This window comes from Lampetra fluviatilis, chromosome 1 (genome assembly GCF_964198595.1).
Source record: "Lampetra fluviatilis chromosome 1, kcLamFluv1.1, whole genome shotgun sequence".
Lineage (NCBI taxonomy): Eukaryota > Metazoa > Chordata > Hyperoartia > Petromyzontiformes > Petromyzontidae > Lampetra > Lampetra fluviatilis.
In genome coordinates, this window is record NC_136275.1 from 39,133,920 (window position 1) to 39,153,549 (window position 19,630).

General features: G+C 44.8%; 3 protein-coding genes and 1 long non-coding RNA gene across 6 annotated transcripts in view; 3 read left to right on the plus strand and 1 right to left on the minus strand.

Moving 5' to 3' along the window:
• The window catches only part of CLEC16A (C-type lectin domain containing 16A), a 34,805-nt gene extending 30,982 nt beyond the window's left edge, over positions 1–3,823 (minus strand). For all 3 annotated transcript variants that reach the window (XM_078862462.1, XM_078862469.1, XM_078862478.1), the window contains exons 1-2: positions 3,475–3,823; positions 963–1,091 (exon numbers count right to left, since the gene is read on the minus strand). In XM_078862462.1, the coding sequence (XP_078718588.1) occupies positions 963–1,091; positions 3,475–3,554 (209 nt within the window). In that variant the 5' untranslated portion in view covers positions 3,555–3,823. The remainder of the gene's footprint in view (positions 1–962; positions 1,092–3,474) is intronic.
• A 1,188-nt stretch (positions 3,824–5,011) lies between these two features.
• LOC144952559 (regulator of G-protein signaling 9-like) lies at positions 5,012–9,694 on the plus strand. Its single transcript, XM_078883354.1, has 5 exons — positions 5,012–5,322; positions 8,037–8,133; positions 8,636–8,686; positions 9,007–9,110; positions 9,680–9,694. The coding sequence occupies exons 1-5, from the start codon at positions 5,305–5,307 to the stop codon at positions 9,692–9,694; spliced, it is 285 nt and encodes a 94-aa protein (XP_078739480.1). The 5' UTR covers positions 5,012–5,304.
• A 30-nt stretch (positions 9,695–9,724) lies between these two features.
• LOC144942143 (uncharacterized) lies at positions 9,725–11,584 on the plus strand. Its single transcript, XR_013639326.1, has 3 exons — positions 9,725–9,779; positions 10,638–10,696; positions 11,508–11,584. It is a non-coding gene; the product is annotated as an uncharacterized LOC144942143 (long non-coding RNA).
• A 763-nt stretch (positions 11,585–12,347) lies between these two features.
• On the plus strand, positions 12,348–19,087 carry LOC144953504 (regulator of G-protein signaling 9-like). Its single transcript, XM_078884396.1, has 7 exons — positions 12,348–12,424; positions 12,934–12,999; positions 13,829–13,852; positions 14,974–15,035; positions 15,911–16,024; positions 17,668–17,783; positions 18,996–19,087. The coding sequence occupies exons 2-7, from the start codon at positions 12,979–12,981 to the stop codon at positions 19,085–19,087; spliced, it is 429 nt and encodes a 142-aa protein (XP_078740522.1). The 5' UTR covers positions 12,348–12,424; positions 12,934–12,978.
• The last annotated feature ends 543 nt before the right edge of the window (positions 19,088–19,630 follow it).

Genomic DNA, 19,630 nt, shown 5'->3' on the forward strand with positions numbered 1-19,630 from the left:
CAAAGGCAAGATTTGACTCCCCGTGCCCTAGACTTGTCGAACGGTTCGTCGATTCAACGGACCCAAATCAATGGTCAATATTGACCTTTTTTTTAAGTAAGTCTCAGTACACTGAATACACCTTTGAATTGTGTCAAACTTGGCGATAGGGTCAAGATTGATAAACAGATTTGCTTATTCTAATTTTTATTGTATACTGTTTTATGAGGACCGGTGTGTTATGCTGCACTGGTGTACCGCCAATACGTCATTTAACGATTCAGACACAAACACCTCTCATTTGCACATAATCTGACGATCGATGCACGTAAAATGCACCACTGTATGTACTATGAAGATGGGCCCATGACCTGAAACGTCACCGATCATAGATTTTTTTCCTTTCTAGGCAGTGTTATTGACGGATGTGTTTCATTTGCCAATGCGATATCTCCAAATAATTTGTTGAGTTGAAAAAATGGGCACGTTGCGCGAGATCCTCCATACCTACCTGCCCATCGGTATAAATGGGTACACCACAGTCAAGCAGCAGTTCTAGTGAAAGCCCTTTCACGGGCAATGGTGTGAGCAATTGTGGGTTGTGGTTTTACCTGGGCCTGTGCTTAGCAACTATTAAAAACAAGCTGTAAATATAACAGTTGAAATGTACTGCAAGCTAAATTACTCTATTATCTATTGTTTTGGGTATGAGCAGTTCAAATCAAGGTTAATTAAAGAGCTGTAAACTCCTAGAGACATGTTATTGGCTTATCTGCCAAATTGGCAATTCTAGAAGTAGGTGTCTATTCCATTGCGGATAAGAAGCGTTTCACTGCACTGTGCAAACCCGCCGTTAACATTACGACGCTGCTGTTAACATAACGACCCAGCATCACGTTTGCATGCACTTAACAACAACTCACAACTTAAATGCCACACACAAAGTAGGCAGCGGTGTCATTAGCAGTCGGTGATTCACTCACTCAAAGACTGTGCTGTCATTTTGATCACCCCAGATGAGGATCTCGGAGATGGAACGGATCGTCTCCACTAGCAAATTGCGGTTGCCCTCGGTCACGGTTGTGTTCTTTGCAAGAACATTATGGAGATATCTGAGAATCACAGTTAACAATACAACGTTTAATAAGGGAATGTACACAGGATAATACATTTTAAAATCTGGCCACAAAACAATTTACACAAGTCACAGACATAGTTCATAGTTTTCAATATTATGGTGAACGTGCCAAATTATTTAGCGAATGATTTTACACGTGACTTTTACATTGCTAAAGCACCAGATACGCAAGAAAAATGTAAGTTTAAAAATATTTTAAAAAAATTTATAACATGCCTAATAAGAAATTGGGTTGGAAACATTTACAAACATATCCAGTCAGGTGACCCAGTGGTTGAGTAGCTCATAAATGGACGTTTTGCGGATTCAAATTTTGGTTTGGAGCATGACAGCCCATCATCCCTATGGATAAATTCGTCCTATCAAAGGAATTAAGAATTTGTGCACCACTGGCTCAGGGCTGTAAACAGAAGAGGAGCACCGTCTCAATGCTCATTTTAAAATTAAATAATTTAGACTTTATTTAATATTTAGAAAAAAGGGGCTTCAATTTGCATAATGAATTATTGGGAGCAACAGCAATGTGAGGGCACACTGGTTTATGGAGATGAGACCTGTGGATTGAATGCGATATTCAATTATCACACGATGAATAAATAATGTATCCCCATCTGTCAATCAATTGCTGGTTAAAGGCCACACAGTCTGCCGTGTCAATCTCCAGGATTGTACGGCCTTACTGCACCAGTGCAGGTTGGTGATAGTAGCTTCCCAAGACAGTCTCAGATGTATCACTTGCCACTGATGTTATCTTTGGCCGGGAATCGAACTCTTGGTCGCCGGGTTCATAGCGAAAACGCAGGTTGCTGCTACCCATGGCACCAAAGTTGAATGTAATGAGTTGTCTTTTTAAACACAAAAACTGTCCTGTAATTAATTATCTCACAACATTCCGATGTACTGTGTTACGTGATGTTGTACCATGGAGGTGTACTTGTATTTGGTTGAGCCCTGTGAGCCATTCGACTCTTGAATCGGGTATACCCGCAACAAACAAAAAACAAAAACATGAACAAGAAAACATCTTAAAGTGACTACGCGCAAACAGAAAAATCCAGGAAAAAACTGCAAAGTCTTCCAGAAAAAAGCACCGTACACCAACGCTGTGCTGTGTTACATGAGGTTGTACTATGAAGGTGTACTGTGTCAGTGAGGTTGTACCAAGGAGGTGTACTGTGTCAGTGAGGTTGTACCATGGTGGTGTACTGTGTCAGTGAGGTTGTACCATGGAGGTGTACTGTGTTACATGAGGTTGTACCAAGGAGGTGTACTGTGTCAGTGAGGTTGTACCAAGGAGGTGTACTGTGTCAGTGAGGTTGTACCATGGTGGTGTACTGTGTGACGTGAGGTTGTACCAAGGAGGTGTACTGTGTCAGTGAGGTTGTACCAAGGAGGTGTACTGTGTCAGTGAGGTTGTACCAAGGAGGTGTACTGTGTCAGTGAGGTTGTACCAAGGAGGTGTACTGTGTCAGTGAGGTTGTACCAAGGAGGTGTACTGTGTCAGTGAGGTTGTACCAAGGTGGTGTACTGTGTCAGTGAGGTTGTACCATGGTGGTGTACTGTGTGACGTGAGGTTGTACCAAGGAGGTGTACTGTGTCAGTGAGGTTGTACCAAGGAGGTGTACTGTGTCAGTGAGGTTGTACCATGGTGGTGTACTGTGTCAGTGAGGTTGTACCAAGGAGGTGTACTGTGTCAGTGAGGTTGTACCATGGTGGTGTACTGTGTCAGTGGGGTTGTACTATGGAGGTGTACTGTGGTATGTGATGTTGTGCTGTCAGGTTGGTGTGTGTGGTGTACTTTGTGTACTGTGGTATGTGATGTTGTACCATGGAGGTGTACTGTGGTATGTGAGGTTGTACTATGAAGGTGTACTGTGACGTGATGTTGTGCTGTCAGGTTGGTGTCTGTGTGTGTGGTGTACTTTGTGTACTGCGGTATGTGATGTTGTGCTGTCAGGTTGGTGTGTGTGGTGTACTGTGTCTGTGTACTGTGTCAGGGTGTGCTGTCGACTGAGGCCCGGGCAGGGCATACTCAGGGGTAGGTGGGGAGCCGGGGGTAGTGGGGGGGGAGCTCGGCGTGGTGGGGACCCGGCTAGACACCAACACGAGCAGGGAGAGGAGAGGCCTAGACAGGGGAGCAGCAACAGAAGGGAGAGAGAGAGAGAGACCCGGGGTAGAGGAAGAGAAAGGTCCGGGTTGTGTGGAGGCCCCGGCTCCGTAGGGGACAGCGCAGGGGAATATCGGGGACCTGGACCTGGGGAGCAGCAAGGGAAGGGAGAGAGAGACACCCGGGGTAGAGGAGGGTCCGGGTTGCGTGGAGGCCCCGGCAGGGGGATGTGGAGTGGGGAGGGCCTCACTTGAGCTGCTCCAGGGAGTGGAAGGCCCTCGGAGCTCGCGAGGCCGCGCCGCCGATCCAGCTCCTGGATTTGCTGAACATGGCGAGGTGGTGGAGGTGGTGGACGAGGTGGACAAGGACGAGGTGGACGAGGAGGTGGACGAGGTGGAGGAGGAGGAGGAGGAGGAGGGGAGCCGCTCTCCGCTACTGCTCCCCGGCGACTCCGCCGAGGCCGCGGCGATCGGCCGCGTTGACCGCCATCGTCACCCGCGAGCTCCAAACCCCCTCGGCGGCTCTCGGCGTCTCCCGCCGCGCCCGCCAGGGGGCAGCAGAAGTCGCCCGCCTCGGTTTGCCGCAGCTGCACGGGGGGCGGGGTGGAGGGGGTAGGGGGGGTGGGTAGGGTGGGGGTAGGGGGTGGGTGGGTTGGGTGGAGGGGGTGGGGTGGGGGGTGTGGAGGGGGTGGGGGTAGGGGGGTGTGGAGGGGGTGTGTAGGGTGGGGGTAGGGGGTGGAGTGGGAGTGTGGAGGGGGTGGGGGTAGGGGAGTGTGGAGGGGGTGGGGGTAGGGGGGTGTGGAGGGGGTGGATAGGGTAGGGGTGGGGGTGTGGAGGGGGTGGGGGTGTGGTGGGGGTGTGGGTAGGAAGGGGTGGGGTTGGGGGGTGTGGAGGGGGTGGGTAGGGTGGGGGTAGGTGGGGGGTGTGGAGGGGGTGGGTAGGGTGGGGGTAGGTGGGGGGTGTGGAGGGGGTAAGGGGGTGCGGAGGGGGTGGGGGGGTAGGGTGGGGGTGGAGGTGCTAGGGGGGTGGGTTGGGGGGGTGGCTTTGCTCGCTGCCTGCCGGTTCGAAGCGACGCCGTGCACCGTCATCGGGGGAGGGGGGGGTCATTAGCAGGTGACGTCTTTTGTTTACGCGCTGCGTGATGACGTCGCCCCCACGTTGACAGACGGCGACGCGGATACCGCTGCGACGTCATGACGTCACCGGAACATGACGCAGCCGAATCCATTGAACTCACTGATAAATGTAAACAGAATCGGAATGTTCATTTGTACTGCAGGAAGAATCCGATGAGCTATAAAGCTATTTTTTTTTACAGATGTCCAGTAAGGGCACGGGGTAAAAACGTTATAACAAGAAACAGTACAAAAACACGATTGTAGTGCAAAGTATAAGGTAAACAAATAATCCAAACACATGCAAATAAAAATTTACCATCCCCATCCACTGCATTAACACATTCCTGCGGAAGGAGCTGGTAGGAACGTTGGGTTGCTCCGTCAATGTCCAGGGTCAACGGCGGCGTGGTGTATTCCGCAAATATGCCCGACTGTGAGGGCGGGCACAAGCCAGCGTGAGTAGGTTAAACGTTGAGTTTTATAAGGGCACCACGGGGTGACCAGCCCCTCCCCACCCACTGGGTGCAGATGCAGCACTTGTAAAAAAAATTACATAGAAAACAGGGGGAACATAGACATAGAGGAGGGAGAGAGGGGGTAGAGAGAGGAGGGGTTACAGAGAGAGGGGGTAGAGAGAGAGGGGGGAGTAGAGAGAGGGTGTACAGAGAGAGGGAAGGGGCAAGAGGGAGGAGAGCAGAGCGTGAAATCCTTTGTGAAATCGTTCATTTAAAAAGGGGAGGGGGGGGGCACATAAAGCAAAGCATTGAAAAAAAACGAAATGATGAACGAAGCAAAGTGCCGACTACACCGAGCATCTTCTTGTTTCCTCTGATCGTAATTTTTTGTTTTAGAGAGGAGAGAGTGAGTGGTGGAGTGGGGACTAGGACACAAAGTTGGGCAGTGGTGTCCTCTGGTGATGAGTTACGGGTGACTGAACCAGAGGGCTTTCCAAGTCTCCGGGGCATGGCTTCATCAAAGAAGGTACCGATGCTTTATTATCGCTCACAGCAGGACCTTTCAAGTCTCAAGGTTATTTTGTTTGACCAATAGGCAAGGATCAGTCTCATTTGCAAGAGTGATCTGGCCTTTGCACGGTGATTGTCATGTTGAATTTATTTTCAATTTGCTCGCTAATACGGTAGTGGCCTGAATTCGAAGATCAATTCTGCACAATAATGGATTTTTTTTTGTTCAAACCTTTCCATTACATGGGTTTGATAGCTGCTGTCAATATCTAGTCAAAGTGCTGAGAAATTTTATTTTAATTGCTGTAGAGTATTGGTATAAATGCAGTACTATTTATCATGGTTGGTTCATATGTGGCACCTCCGACACAGCCTGTTCTTGGTAATCGTAGAGTCGCTGTTTGGTATAATATATAACGGCAGGAAATGTGATTATCGTGATTTGTGTTTGATACATCACCCTTTACACTGGGGCACCTTTGAACGCTTTACATGCGTTAAGGGGATAAAATCTGATCTGCCCCTCCTGGGCATCTGTAAAAAAAAGAGCTTCATAGATCATCGGATTCCTCCAGTCTAAATGAATATTCGGACTCTGTTTCACATCTCATCAATAACACATTTGAAAGGGCACCCCCAGCGGCAGCTCTCCCTGGGGTACGTGGGCACGAGTCGGCCAGTAGGGGGCGATGGTCACTCGGGGAGCGGGTTGATAATCTGTTTAATTTTTTACGTTTAACCTATTCCGTAGTGTCATTTTAAATGTTTATTGATGTGTAACTTCTTTCGCACCATACCTAGCCAACCGTGCTAATCGGAGGCGAAGCGCTCTGAGACGGTATTATTGTGAAGGGCACTATACGAAATAATGTTTTGATTGAGTAATTTGTGGGGACAGTTTTTAATTCAAAATAATTTTGACCATGACGCCGACAAGCAATGGCCTACTCGTTTGCATGATGTGAGGCGCTGTTTTAACGTCCTCTCTCTTGAAGTGCACGGCACGTTGTTAACAGGTTAGTACGACCCTCAGTAATAACCAGGGCAGCCTGAAGATCCGAACTGCAAACCTCTGCAATTCACTGCTGGATGGGGTGGGGGGGCATCTCCATGCCGTGTGAGTCTTGGGGGGGTTATTTGATCATACTTCACCATGCTGGTCCATGTAGGTCAGTAAAAATGTTTGCATTTATGCAACAAAATGCAATCTCGTACAATCTGTTATCCTGGTTAATGCTGACATTTTGCAAAGGAAAGATGGATAATGAGGATTTAACACTGTAATATGCTGATTTATGTACCAGATTAACTTTTTCAGGCAAAGGCTAAAAGGAAACATGGAATGCAGCCAAACATAAATCTGTTCTAATGCAGACCACCCTCAAGAGCGTGCTCTGTGCCCTGCGTAGCGGACTGCATTCTCACAAACAAATACACCTTCCAGCAGATACATAATAATAACTATAAGTCATACTTGTATTATATAGAACAGATTTATGTTTGGCTGCATTCCATGTTTCCTTTTAGCCTTTACCTGAAAAAGTAAATCTGGTACATACATCAGCATATTACAGTGTTAAATCCTCATTATCCATCTTTCCTTTGCAAAATGTCAGCATTAACCAGGATAACAGATTGTATGAGATTGCATTTTGTTGCATAAACGGAAAAATGTTACTGACCTACATTGACCAGCATGGTGAAGTATGGTCAAATAACCCCCCAAGACCCACACGGCATGAAAATATATGGCATCGCTTAAATGCCTCCTAAACTTTGTACACTTTATAAAGTCACATGACCCTTAACACACACAGTGTAGCATCAATAGATTCAATACATCTGTGAAACAGCCCCCATATATCCTACACCTGTGGTCTATAAGAAACCGCTGCATTGAAAACTCATTTATTTCGAACTTCTTTGTGTTTTGATTTAAAGCTTTCGTGACTGCAGGGATTCATATTCTTGGTTCTTTCGGTAAAGTCACGTAGAAGGGAAACAATAAAATAATAATAAATAATAAAATTCTCACGACGTTTCGATTGCAACACATGCAATCATCATCAGGTGACTTTACCGAAAGAACCAAGAATAGAACTTATTTGTGTTTAGCACCTCTGATTAGCACGGTCGGCTACGTACGGTGCGAAAGAAGTTCAACATACGTGCATGCATACACTCAAAGCACCTTGCATCCCATGTCTTGGGGGGTATGTGCTCTCATTCGCAAGTGGGGGGGGGGGGGGTTCCTGTGATGCCGTTCGAATGGAGTGGGCCGTTGTGTGCTGGCCCGATGCTCAAAGTTCGCCAGTAACTCAGCTGGGCTCACACGCAGCAATCGTTGCAAGGCCGCACAGGGGCATCTGCCACTGGGGGTCCCCCTTTGAACTGTTGGGATGAGATGAACGGAGCTTTTGAGTTGTTGAGGCATTTAAGCGCCATGTAAATAATGACGTTTGTGACATTCTGTAAGCGCTCTCTACGCCGGGGGCGTCTCAGAGAGCACTTGACACACAATAATCAATCGATATCACATCTCATCTCAATCGATATTAGTTGTCCCTGTGGGCACAGTGACTCAGCACCTGGTCTGCAACCGGGAATTAGTCTGCCAGTAGGGGCCGATGGTTGCAGCAGTGTGTAATCCAAATTTTGTCATTTGTGGGTAATTTTTTGTTTATAAAATTGCGTGTGAATTCATATTTGTGTGCATCTCTGTTTTTGTAGGTGGAATGCTTGGTTTGCAGAATGCAGGATAAGCAGACAGGAGTTCCGCTGCTCACTCGCCATTTTATCACCTTTGCTATCCCCAACACAAGCATCGGTAACACAATGCGTATGCAATGCTCTCCTGAACAATTAACATCTGAATATAAAAATCAGCTCAAGTCTCCCTTAAATCACATGAATTCTGTGTGGCTACCCACACTGAATTTCTCCCCTCTGTGAAACTTAGGGGCGTCACAGTGGCGAGATGTTAACTACCTCGCCGAGACGTGGGCTCCATCCCGACCCTGACGCCTGCTGTATTTGCATGTTATCCCCAATGGTCGCGTGGATTTTTTTCCGGGTCCTCCGGTTTTTCACTTCAAATTTCTGAAATGTGCGTCTCGAGAATTTGTCTGTGATAAATTTCACATGCAAGGCATGACGGAGGGACCAATGTTATGGTTAGAAACATACATTTTTCTGTCTATAAATGAACATTTGCTTTCACTGTTCTGTCCGACGAGTGCCTCATCATGTAGAGAGCGTGTTAGGGTCGGTTTAAATGCCAATTGTCTACGACTGGAGCCCGGTGTAAGCGCCATTCCCATCTGTTCTAGGCTATAACATTGCGGACTGGATGTTAAGGGACATGAAAACCACGCAGGAAGGTGAGATGCGTTCAATTTTGTGAAATCTTTCGAATGCTGTGATTGTTTCCTATGAACACCAGATGTGTAATCAAATGTTTTCTGAGTAATTTTTGTGGTTGCTCACGGTTATCATATCAGGGTATTTTATAATTTAAGAGAATCGAGGTCTCATGTGAGACATAAACAGTTGGCTGTCCATCCCGACCGCAGCCGAGTTTGAAAACTGTGTGTGCTCTTCCACTCGGATGTCAATTATTCGAGGTCATTGCGACAGTCATTCACATATCATTATCGTCGTCGTAATTGTGTTAACCGACGGGGGAATATTCTGTTCTCAGAAACATCTAACCTTTGTAACCTGCTGGTGAAGTATGGATACTTGTACCCCGTTCGTCCAGCCGCACGCCTCGGCTTTCACCCAAGCAAGCTGTACCACTTCCAGGTAGACAAGAGTCACATGACCCTTAACACACACACACAGTGTAGCATCAATAGATGGAATACATCTGTGATACAGCCACCGCATAGTCGACAGCTGTGATGGTCTATAAGAAGCCACTGGAGCTATACACTTTTAAAACTAAATTGAAAACTAATTTCTTTCGAACCGCTTTTGGTGTTTAGTTTGTTGTCCTGTAGCCTGCGATTAGCACGGTTGGCTACGTACGGTGTGAAAGAAGTGCATATATCGCATCTCATAGCATTACAATGATTTAACTTACATTTGTAACGCCCATTGCAATTAAATCTGTTATTAAATAATAACAATTTTGTTTTGGTTGTTTAACAATTGTGCTTATTTTTCCCATTGTGCACAATTACTTCCCCGAGAAGTCATCATTTCTGTGTAACTTGAGTGTTAAATCCATCTGTGACTACGTAATGTTCTGACAAAATCTCCACCACCAACACAGCTAAACAGAGTAATAGTCACGTGTACAAGCATTACATTAAAACAAAATTACGAATCATAATATTGGCTGCAAAACCACACGTGTTCTGCGTCTAAAGGTTGACCAATATTGACCACTTTTTTTCCTCTTGACCCGTTTGAGGCAGACCCCTTACTTCTGGCCAGACAGACACCGAGAGGCCAGCGACGTGGAGTACGGTGAGCCAGTCCTGAGCACGCCAGGTCTTCAAACGAGATTAGCACTCCACTGATGCACGACACCACGATGACACACGAGGGCAGGGGGCGTCAAACTCAATCGGTTTGGATTGCAATGCACCTCCCGCGGGTTGCCACACCGTTGGGCCTATGAAAATATAATAATAAGAATGTGTTCATTTACTGAACATCAGCTGTATGAAAACGGTCCGTAAATTCCCGTCAACAAACCGACGTAAAGTCAAAACACATTAATGAATAAAATGATGTGCCTTCAGAGACATGACGTCTCATCTCCAGCGCATTTATTTTGAATTTATTTAAGGGGCGCCACGGTGGCGAGATGTGATCTTCGTAAGGTCCACAGATTGCATTATAATGAAAATGTTATAAATATTGATATTAACTTTGTTGAACAGTGAAGTCTATCTTGCAAAATAAAAAAAAATGTTTTATCCGCGGGTTCACATCTGTGGTTTGCACAAACAATCTCGTGGTATAATAAAGATGTTTTTTAGTTAGATCGTGTAAATGTATAAATGTGTTGTTAAACCCGCTACCACCCAACACAGCCAATTAGTAAGGTTTGTCACGTAAACAGAAAAAGCCAACACACCGGTGTGCTGTACTAGTAACGAATCGGCACGTTCTGTTTATGTGACAAACCTTACTAATTGGCTGTGTCGGGTGATGGACAGTTTAATGACACATTTGTATTGATGCGATCTAACCCAACAACAACTTGTATTATGGATAATATTGTTCGCGAAAGACACGTGTTAAATGCCGCGGCATTCCAGGCGCCTTGCTCTAATGATGTGTTTGGGGACATTGTTGTTGTTGATATTTTAATTACAGCTGTGCATCTTGTCAAGAAAAATGTTCTAACTAATGGACGACTGGCAGAGTATGAGAAGGTATGTGAACACTGAAGTAACTGTAATGAATGTTATTTAATTAGTGGTGTAGTAACTGCATTATCAGCTCAGGGTTTGCGGAAATCGGTCAGGTGGGGCCCCAACATTTGATTTGTCTTACACGGTCACAGGGTGCTTCAAAACAATGTTAACACTTTTGAAAATTTCCAACAATACCGCAAGAAATGTGCCTCCGGGCTCTGGAGACCACCTGGAGAAAATTCCAGGCAATCTGTTGAAAATGATGGTGAACAAGTGGAGACTCTTTGACTTTTTGAAGCTATTAACATACATTTGTTAGAATGTTACAGTGTAGTATCCGTTCTTTTTCCATTAAAAACGATAGTCCCGTATAAGTGTTGAAACATTTTTGAAGCACCCTCCCTGTATGTCGCAGCTCCTCTTGACAAATCACATCTTGACATAAGTTTTAGTTTTTTTACACTGTTGTTGAAATATAATCTCACGGTGGTTGTTAAGGGGGGCCGCCAAATTCGTAGCTTTAGCCACTGGCCTGGGGGGGGGGCAATGCACCCCCTGCCTGCCCCCCACGCTAAGTTACGCCACAGCAATGAACATAATGCACAGAGGTGGAAATGGACGCCATACCAGCACCTCTCAGAACACGCAGAACGCGCACGACGGCACTTTTCAGAAGGCCTCATCTTCCGAGGTGCGAGAGGATTCCGCTACTGATGGATTCGGAAGTTAAAATCGTGGAGCTGCAGAACGTATTTGGTTTCATCGCGGCCCTTCTGAACTCCCCACTTCGACCGCTGGTTACGCAACGCATGTCATGTTTGCTGCACAGGTGCAGTATCACCAACTCTTCAGGAGTGAACACCACAAGTGGGACTTTGTGATCATTCAGGCTCAAGAGCAAATTCGGTTAGTGTGTGAGCTGACACAACATTGCACTTTGAAACGGTGTAAATATTGGAATGTATTGATAATTCATACCGGGCAGAATTCATGGTATGGATGTCTCTTTTTATTGTATATTGAATGGAACTTGATTTGAAGTTTTCGTGACTGCAGGAATTACTCTTTGGTTATTTTGGTAAAATCACGTAGAAATAAAATAAAATAAATAATAGAGTACGACGTTTCGATTGCGACACAAGCAACCGTCATCAGGTATGAACGAATGAGAAAACAAGTGCAGTGGGAAGCGAGTGGAAGCACATAGGAAGCACGTGGGAAGCAAGTGGGAGGCAGGGGCAGCACTTGCTTCCCACTTGCTTCCCACGTGCTTCCACGTGCTTCCCACTCGCTTCCCACTGCACTTGTTTTCTCACCACTGGCCCACAGAGTCCCAGTTCTGACAAGGGCAGTGGAGCTAGGGGTCCCAGGGTACTAGCCAGCTGGTCTTCTTGCTTCTGTCTTGGACTGGCCCCGGACCCTTCCAAGGGTCCGGCTTTTATACCCAGCACCGGTGCGTCAGCCCCTGGCCCCGCCTACCTTCCAGAGAGTTCCAGGGGGGGCTCCGGGGGATCCTAGAACACCCCGCAGCCCCCTCCTGCTTTGGGGCTCGGGATATAGCGACTGCCCCTGCTGGACCGTGTCTGCCCCTGCAGCTAAGTGTACACAGCCCATTGACATCGCGACACAACACGTGCATTGGAGCTGAGCGTGTGTTTGTCCAGGACTCTGCAGGAACGAAGAAAAGGGGATCGGGCTGTGTTGGTCAGCCAGGAGCAGGCTTACTGGAGGGTGGCCCGGCCACCGGTAAGTCCGCAAAGATTCTGCAGGCCGAGACCGTAGCGAAAGGTTTCATGTGTCAATCACTATACTGACACACGGTATATATTTTTTTAATCTAGAATGCTATTGCATGGCAGACCAACCTCTCGATAGCTACTAATAGTGGAACTATTGATATGCCAATTTAATACTGGCCATCAGAAAACAAAACAAAACATTTTCATCAAGCCCCACGGTGTAAAGTGGCAATCTTCAACTCTGATGATCCTCCGGCCTCTCTACGTGTGTGCAAAGAAGAAAAGGAGCCATCGCCCGAAATGTCATCGATTATGTCGTCGGATATGTGGACACCTCTCCCAACTCCGTCTCGGCAATAGGTCTCCCCCCCCGCCCCAAACTGCCCAGATATCCTACCGAACGCAACAGTTTTTGTTTTTTGCCTCACGGTACCTGACGAAAGAAAGGTGACTCACTGTGGATTAACAATAATCCGTCTCCTGAACATGGAGAACTCGTGTAACTTTGTATTGCAGCCTGGACTTGACAACGATGCATTGAATGGACCTGTAAAGCACACGATGGCTTTGCATCGCGAGCAGGTAATAGGTAAGCTATCCGCTTTCCATTTGAATACTCAAAAAGCGATTTTAAAGTCACAACACCGATTAGCGCAGTTGGCTACGTACGGTGCGAAAGAAGTTCAACATACATAACGTGCTTAAACACTCTACGTGCTATTTTTTCAAATAAAAACCATTCTGTTTGTGCTTTTTTTTCCCCCGACAGCCTACATGCACGTGGCATCTGAGCCGAGCCCTCCGTGTCACTCGAGGGGCGTGAGCTAGAGTAGAGGACCTACAATGAGGGTCCATCTCTCTATTTCTTTCGTACGTACGGCTGCCGGTGTAGATGCAGAGCAACGGCTACAATGTCGCATTCAGGTGGTTAAGCCACAGATAACCGCGTCAGGAGCAGTAGCGGAGTCGTGTATCATCGCCGTGATGTCTCCTTCGTATTTGAGCATCGGGGTATTGGATCGTCACACGTTGTGTGGTCTGTTCTGGATGACCACATTTGGGGGTACATAATACACCACAACAAAGATTTGAAAAAATCAGCAAAAGCCGGCAAGTATCCTCATGTGATTGAACATGATAACCAACACATGAGAAAGCAAGTGTTCATTTAAGTACAACAATGTCAATATATATTAATTTTAAGGAAGATTTAATACTCTCTTCAAAACATAAATTATTTTGGGAATGACACTGCTAATTAATAATGAAAGGTGCATGGAAACAGCATCGTCCCTACCTTGGAGTTTCACAAAGCACACTTCTGTCGGGTATGGATGCTACCGTGGCATAACGGTTTATTATCAACCTTTTAATATTCACTTCCTTAGTAACCTCTCATATTTACCCCCAGGTTGCGGAACGTTACAAAAACCAGGTATTGTATTCTTTCCATATAATTTATAATCAACATCTTTATTTTATTTCTGGAGTGTCTTTCATACCACAAGGTTCAAAGCCACTTTCTTTTAAATCATCTAGATTGAAAACTCATTGCTTTAGAACTGCTTTTTGTGTACAGTGTGAAAGAAGTTGAGCATACATACATATATGTTGAACTTCAACACCGTACGTAGCTAACCATCCTAATCAGAGGTGTGGGGGAAGGACACCAACATAAACACGATAAGCAGTTTTAAAGAAATGACTTAAAGCTTTCGTGACTTTACCGAAAGATCAAAGAATATAGTTTTAAAGAAATTGGTTTTAAATCTAGATTTAAAATGTTAAGTGCATAGCTCCAGTGGCTTACTAATATCGCAAGGAAGAGCGTTCCAGACGGCCGCAGAAACATCCATACTATATGCGATCACATCTCCTGGCGTGGCAGGTGAATTGAGCAAGTTTCTCAAATCCCTCCACCTCTGTCCACCCAACAATATAAATGGGTTCACGGAGTTAGTCCATCGGCAGGTCACCTGTTGCAGGACAAAGTGTGGGTAACACCCCCTCGTCAAACGCGGTTAGCGCTTCGCTGTGCTACGAACCCGGTGACCCGAGTTCGATTCCCGCTCACGGCCAACACCAGTGACGATCTTCTGAACCGGTCATGGGCCTCCCCAAGGTCGATTCAGCCTCAAATGAGTATCTGGTGCGGTGTGTAAAAACATCGCCACTCGGGATACAAAGGCGGTCGGGTGTGGTGCTGGCCACCCACCCCCTCGTGTGCCATTCCGGCCTCCAGCACTTTCCCCGACAGTCTGTTAAGGCTATACGGGGGATCTTTGTCTTTGCCAAACGCATCTGGTCAACATGGAACAGTAGACCAAATGCCCTCTAGAGTGGAGGCCCTTTCGCCAGCAGTGACATGAGCAAGGAATTGCAGTGGCAGCACCATGCTTATTGAAACATGCTCGTAAAAACGCTGTGAATTATGATGAGTACTCGAACGAATAACAACCACGTGTTTTTGTTTGTTTCTCTCAACACTCGGTCACATTCATCCGTTGTCTGTCCCCCGTGTCTCGTGGCACCTGCTTACACACACAACCCCTCCAGATTGTGTATGGTCGCAGAGCTCTAGGCAGAGCGAGATTGAAGCCATCCGTCTCACTTGAGGGGTAAGTGTCTTTGTTAACATTCCAGTTCATAACGCTCGTCTTCGCCAGGCAAAAGTTTGCAATAAATATAATAGTTCAGGTCACGTGATTTTTTTTTACCATTTTTATCTACGATCAGACACTAACAACTACTTCCTAAAATATGTATGTTTTACCCTTGAAGAAAAACACAAAAATTGTTGACGACATGATTCAACTTCTTATATTTAAAGATGTACCCATCAGAAACTGCTCGATTTAAAGATTCAGTTCTTGTTTTAATATGAAGAGAAACCCCTATCTTTGACCGTTTTCGAATTATTCAGATTTGAACATCATAAAACGCGGATTTTTTTCGTTGAAAACCACTTTAATCCGAAATATCTCAAAAACAATCAAAGCTAAAACAATGATTTTCGATTAAATTTCATTTTATGTTTAACGCTCTATCAAAATAAAAAAACGCAATCTTATATTTTGAACGGTTTCTGAATGACACGCACAAACATGTTGATGGGGCACTTAAAATCGAGATTTGGGGGTTTTTTAATGAAAACTCTCGGATTTTCAGATTTTGCCTGTTGCTTGTGACCTAAAATCTACATATGTAGCAAATTTCAGCTTTCTGTCTTGTCGGGAAGTACCCTTAAGGTTTTTGAGACATACAGATTAAGGTCTTTATGTATATATGCTTCTAAAGTGACTGTTATTCCAGGACGAATGTGATTGTCTTCACTTGATTAATTTAAGATGTATCACTCGTGTAACTTTGTTTTTGTCAAATACTTCTTTTAAAGGACGCTGTGTGGTTCGAATGGAAGTCAAACGTCTGCGCAGTACTTGGTTAAAACAAAACACGTGTTTTGCAAGGTACAATTGTGTCCAAATCTATGCAGGCTCCTCAAATACAGTGAGCAGTTCATTCCACTGGACCCCGTGCTGAGCGGTTGTTTGCCCAATAACCCCTGGATGAGCGATGACACGACATACTGGGTTCTCAACGATACAATGTGCGTACCAGCGTTTCCATGTAGCCACACGTATGTCGGCTATACTATGTATGTTGAACTTCTTTCACGCCGTACGTAGCCAACCATTGCGCTCACGATATCAAGTCGTTAAAACGTTATTCGTAGCGATAAACATTTACTTGTTTACCCCAGGAAAGCTATACTGAGTCCGAAGACTTTTTTTTTTACACGAGGAACCTGCTACGTTGGGATGTTTGGTCAATGCCATGACTCTTTTACACGCTTTTATTTAACTCACTCTGTCTGTTGTTGTCGTATCCTCAAATCTTGTAACTCAATTTTAACCCACTTCCCAACGTGGTATCGACTGCAAACTTGGTATACTTATGTCATACTGATGACAATACTATATTCTATCATGAAAAAAATTATAAATATATTTTCAAACATTATTTTTTATATGTTATGTTTCGGCTTGGGTCTAATTGTCCACGCTCAACTGACGTTGTCTGTAATTGGTCACGGTCCCGTACGTTATGGCAAGCTTCGGGGCCACTTCCTGGAGTCGTGGAGTTCTGCCATTACTAGTACATTTCATAAAAGCGTGTTTAAAAAAAAGTTTTTTTAAAAATTATTTATTAACTGTAGGAAAGAGACTGGTGAACCCGGAAGAGACCCAAGTAGAACAGGGGGAGAACATACAAACTCCATACAGAAAGGAGCCCGTTTCAGAAATCGAACCCAGGCCCTGCTTGCTGAGAGGCTAAATCGTGACCACTGCACCACCACCCCTGCTGCCAGATTATTATATATACGATGCCTGCATTTTACTAATCATTTTGCTACATTCGATAATTGGAGAACCTTGACCATAGTTAATTTTAGCTCGAATATGAATGCCTAGATTCGCAGTGGCGAGATGTTTTTTCCCACGCCTCATATGAAGGAGGTCGTGGGTTCGATCTCAACCCTGACGCCTGCATGCTGTCTCCGTGGTTGCGTGGATTTTTCTCCAGGTCCTCCCGTTTTCCCTCTACATTTAGAATCAACGTGCGTTTAATGTATTTGGCTGCTAGAAATTTCCACATGATAAGCCACTTCGTTGAGCTGTCTTTTGTGATAGCCAGGTCGCTTCTGGAAAAGAACTACGGGTATCAGTGGGGCCTTAGGGGCCGTCCATAAATGACGTCACGCACCTAGGGGGGGGGGCTTGAGAAATGTGATGTCACATCAAAATGCGCAACTTAAAAAAAATATAAACAACACGTTCTACTTAATTAAATAGACGTTTTATGTTTTCTCCTACAACATCAGAGTGCAGCGCCACATTAAATACGCACTACAATGACAATAGTTTAAAGCGATTTGAAGCATGTTTTTTTTTTGGGGGGTGGGGGGCAGAGCATTGTGACGTCATATTTGAGGGGGGTCTGACTTTTGTGACGCCGTGTGACGAGGAGGGGGAGGTCAAAAATCGTCCAAAATCGCGTGACATCATTTATGGACAGCCCCTTACCTGGTAAAATAAACATAATTTAATAATAATAGCAGCAATATTGTTGATAAATGCAATTTGCATGAAAGAAAATATTTCGCAATGTCAAAAAAATAAAACGTGATTATTTAAACGTGGGGGGGGGGGGGGGCACGTAAGTTGTGGTTGATGCTTTTGTTATCGGCAGGGTGGAGGTTCCATTGAGACTGCGAGTGGAGCGCTGGTCCTTCAGCTTCCAAGAGCTGATTCAGGACTTGCGCGGTCGCAAGGAGTTCAAGGAGTTCTTGTGCATGGAGTTCAGCGGTGAGCAGATCAGCGTAACCCCCGAGGAATGCGAGTCTGCGTTGTATTTACTATAGCAACCGTGATAGTATCGTGACGCTTGGAATTACCTTCAATGTGTTTGCTTAAAAGCTCGTTATGAAAAGAAATGCGCGCTTCGATGGTGAGCTCATTGTGCCAGCCCAGAGTGAAAGGCTCCACGTGGTGTCCGTGTTAAAGTGGTTTATACCACTTAGGTTTTTTCGGTAAAGTCACGTAGGTAAAAAATAAATAATAAAAATAAATAACAAAAATAATAGAAGAAATAATAGAAATAAAATAATAAATTACTCTTTGGTTCTTTCGGTAAAGTCACGTATAAAGAGAAAATAATAAATTAAATACTAGCATATGACGTTTCGATTGCAACACAATCATCATCAGGTATGAATGAAATAGAAACACAAATCTGGTATACTTAGAAATGTAATGTAATGCAACAGAGAGTCGGATAACATAACAGTCAACACCCGACCTGGTTGATTACGTTCTTCCTGAGAATGCTAAATTTGAGAGAGAGATAAAACACAGAACCAGAGACATATAGACAGACATCACAGATATCTGTCTGCTTATATGTCTGTCTATATGTCTCTGGTTCTGTGTTTTATCTCTCTCTCAAATTTAGCATTCTCGGGAAGAACGTAATCAACCAGGTCGGGTGTTGACTGTTATGTTAACGACTCTCTGTTGTATTACATTACATTTCTAAGTTCACTAGATTTGTGTTTCTATTTCATTTATACCTGATGACGATTGCCCGTGTTGCAATCGAAACGTCGTATGCTAGTATTTAATTTATTATTTTCTCTTTATACGTGACTTTACCGAAAGAACCAAAGAGTAATTCCTGCAGTCACGAAAGTTCCAAATTAAGTAAAAATAATAAATCACGACGTTTCGGAGGCAACACAAGCCTCCATCCTCAGGTGGAACCGTCTCAGCACATTTGCTGTATTACTTGATATTTACTATAACTTGATACAGCAATCGTGCTGTGACGGTTCCACCTGAAGACGGAGGCTTGTGTTGCCTCCGAAACGTCGTGATTATTTTATTTCTAATATTTCTTCTATTATTTTTATTATTAATTTTTTTCCTACGTGACTTTACCGAAAAAACCTAAGAGTATGAATCCTTGCAGTCACGAAAGCTTCAAATCTAGAATTAAAGTGGTTTACTCTGTCTGTGCAGGTGAAAATCTCAGTTTCTGGGAAGCCTGCGAAGACCTTTTATATGGAGACTGCACCAGGGTGCATGCAAAAGTTGAACAAATTTACACGTAAGGATGTGTGCTCTTTATTTTTTTACCAATATTTGATAAGGGGGCGTCCATAAATGACGTCACGCGATTTTGGACGATTTTTGACCCCCCCCCCCCTCGTCACACGGCGTCACAAAAAGTCAGACCCCCCCCCCCTCAAATATGACGTCACAAAGCTCTGCCCCCCCAAAAACATTTCCATTTTAAAAATAAAACATGACTCAAATCGCTTTAAACTATTGTCATTGTAGTGCGTATTTAATGTGGCGCTGCACTCTGATGTTGTAGGAGTGGTGTTGTAACAAATAGTGTTGTTATAACAATTGCATATTTATTTAAAGTTGCGTATTTTTACGTGACGTCACATTTCTCAAACCCACCCCCCTCGTCACACATCGTCACAAATGTCTGACCCCCCCCCAGGTGCGTGACGTCATTTATGGACGGCCCCCTAACAGCAACAACAACAAAAAACTGACTTTTCATATTTAATCATCGACGTATTCCAGGCATGGGTGGAAAAAACCCAATTTTTCCAGCGGCAGGCATCGGGTTTTTTCTTTAA

What these genes read in the sequence shown, in the direction of transcription:
- LOC144952559 (XM_078883354.1), top strand. An exon ending in TATCCCCAACACAAGCATCG is followed by an intron (nt 8,134 to 8,635) that starts GTAACACAATGC and finishes CATCTGTTCTAG; the next exon opens with GCTATAACATTGCGGACTGG. An exon ending in CATGAAAACCACGCAGGAAG is followed by an intron (nt 8,687 to 9,006) that starts GTGAGATGCGTT and finishes TTCTGTTCTCAG; the next exon opens with AAACATCTAACCTTTGTAAC.
- LOC144953504 (XM_078884396.1), top strand. Translation starts at nt 12,979, where the DNA reads ATGGCTTTGCATCGCGAGCAG. An exon ending in TGGCTTTGCATCGCGAGCAG is followed by an intron (nt 13,000 to 13,828) that starts GTAATAGGTAAG and finishes ATTTACCCCCAG; the next exon opens with GTTGCGGAACGTTACAAAAA. An exon ending in CGGAACGTTACAAAAACCAG is followed by an intron (nt 13,853 to 14,973) that starts GTATTGTATTCT and finishes CAACCCCTCCAG; the next exon opens with ATTGTGTATGGTCGCAGAGC.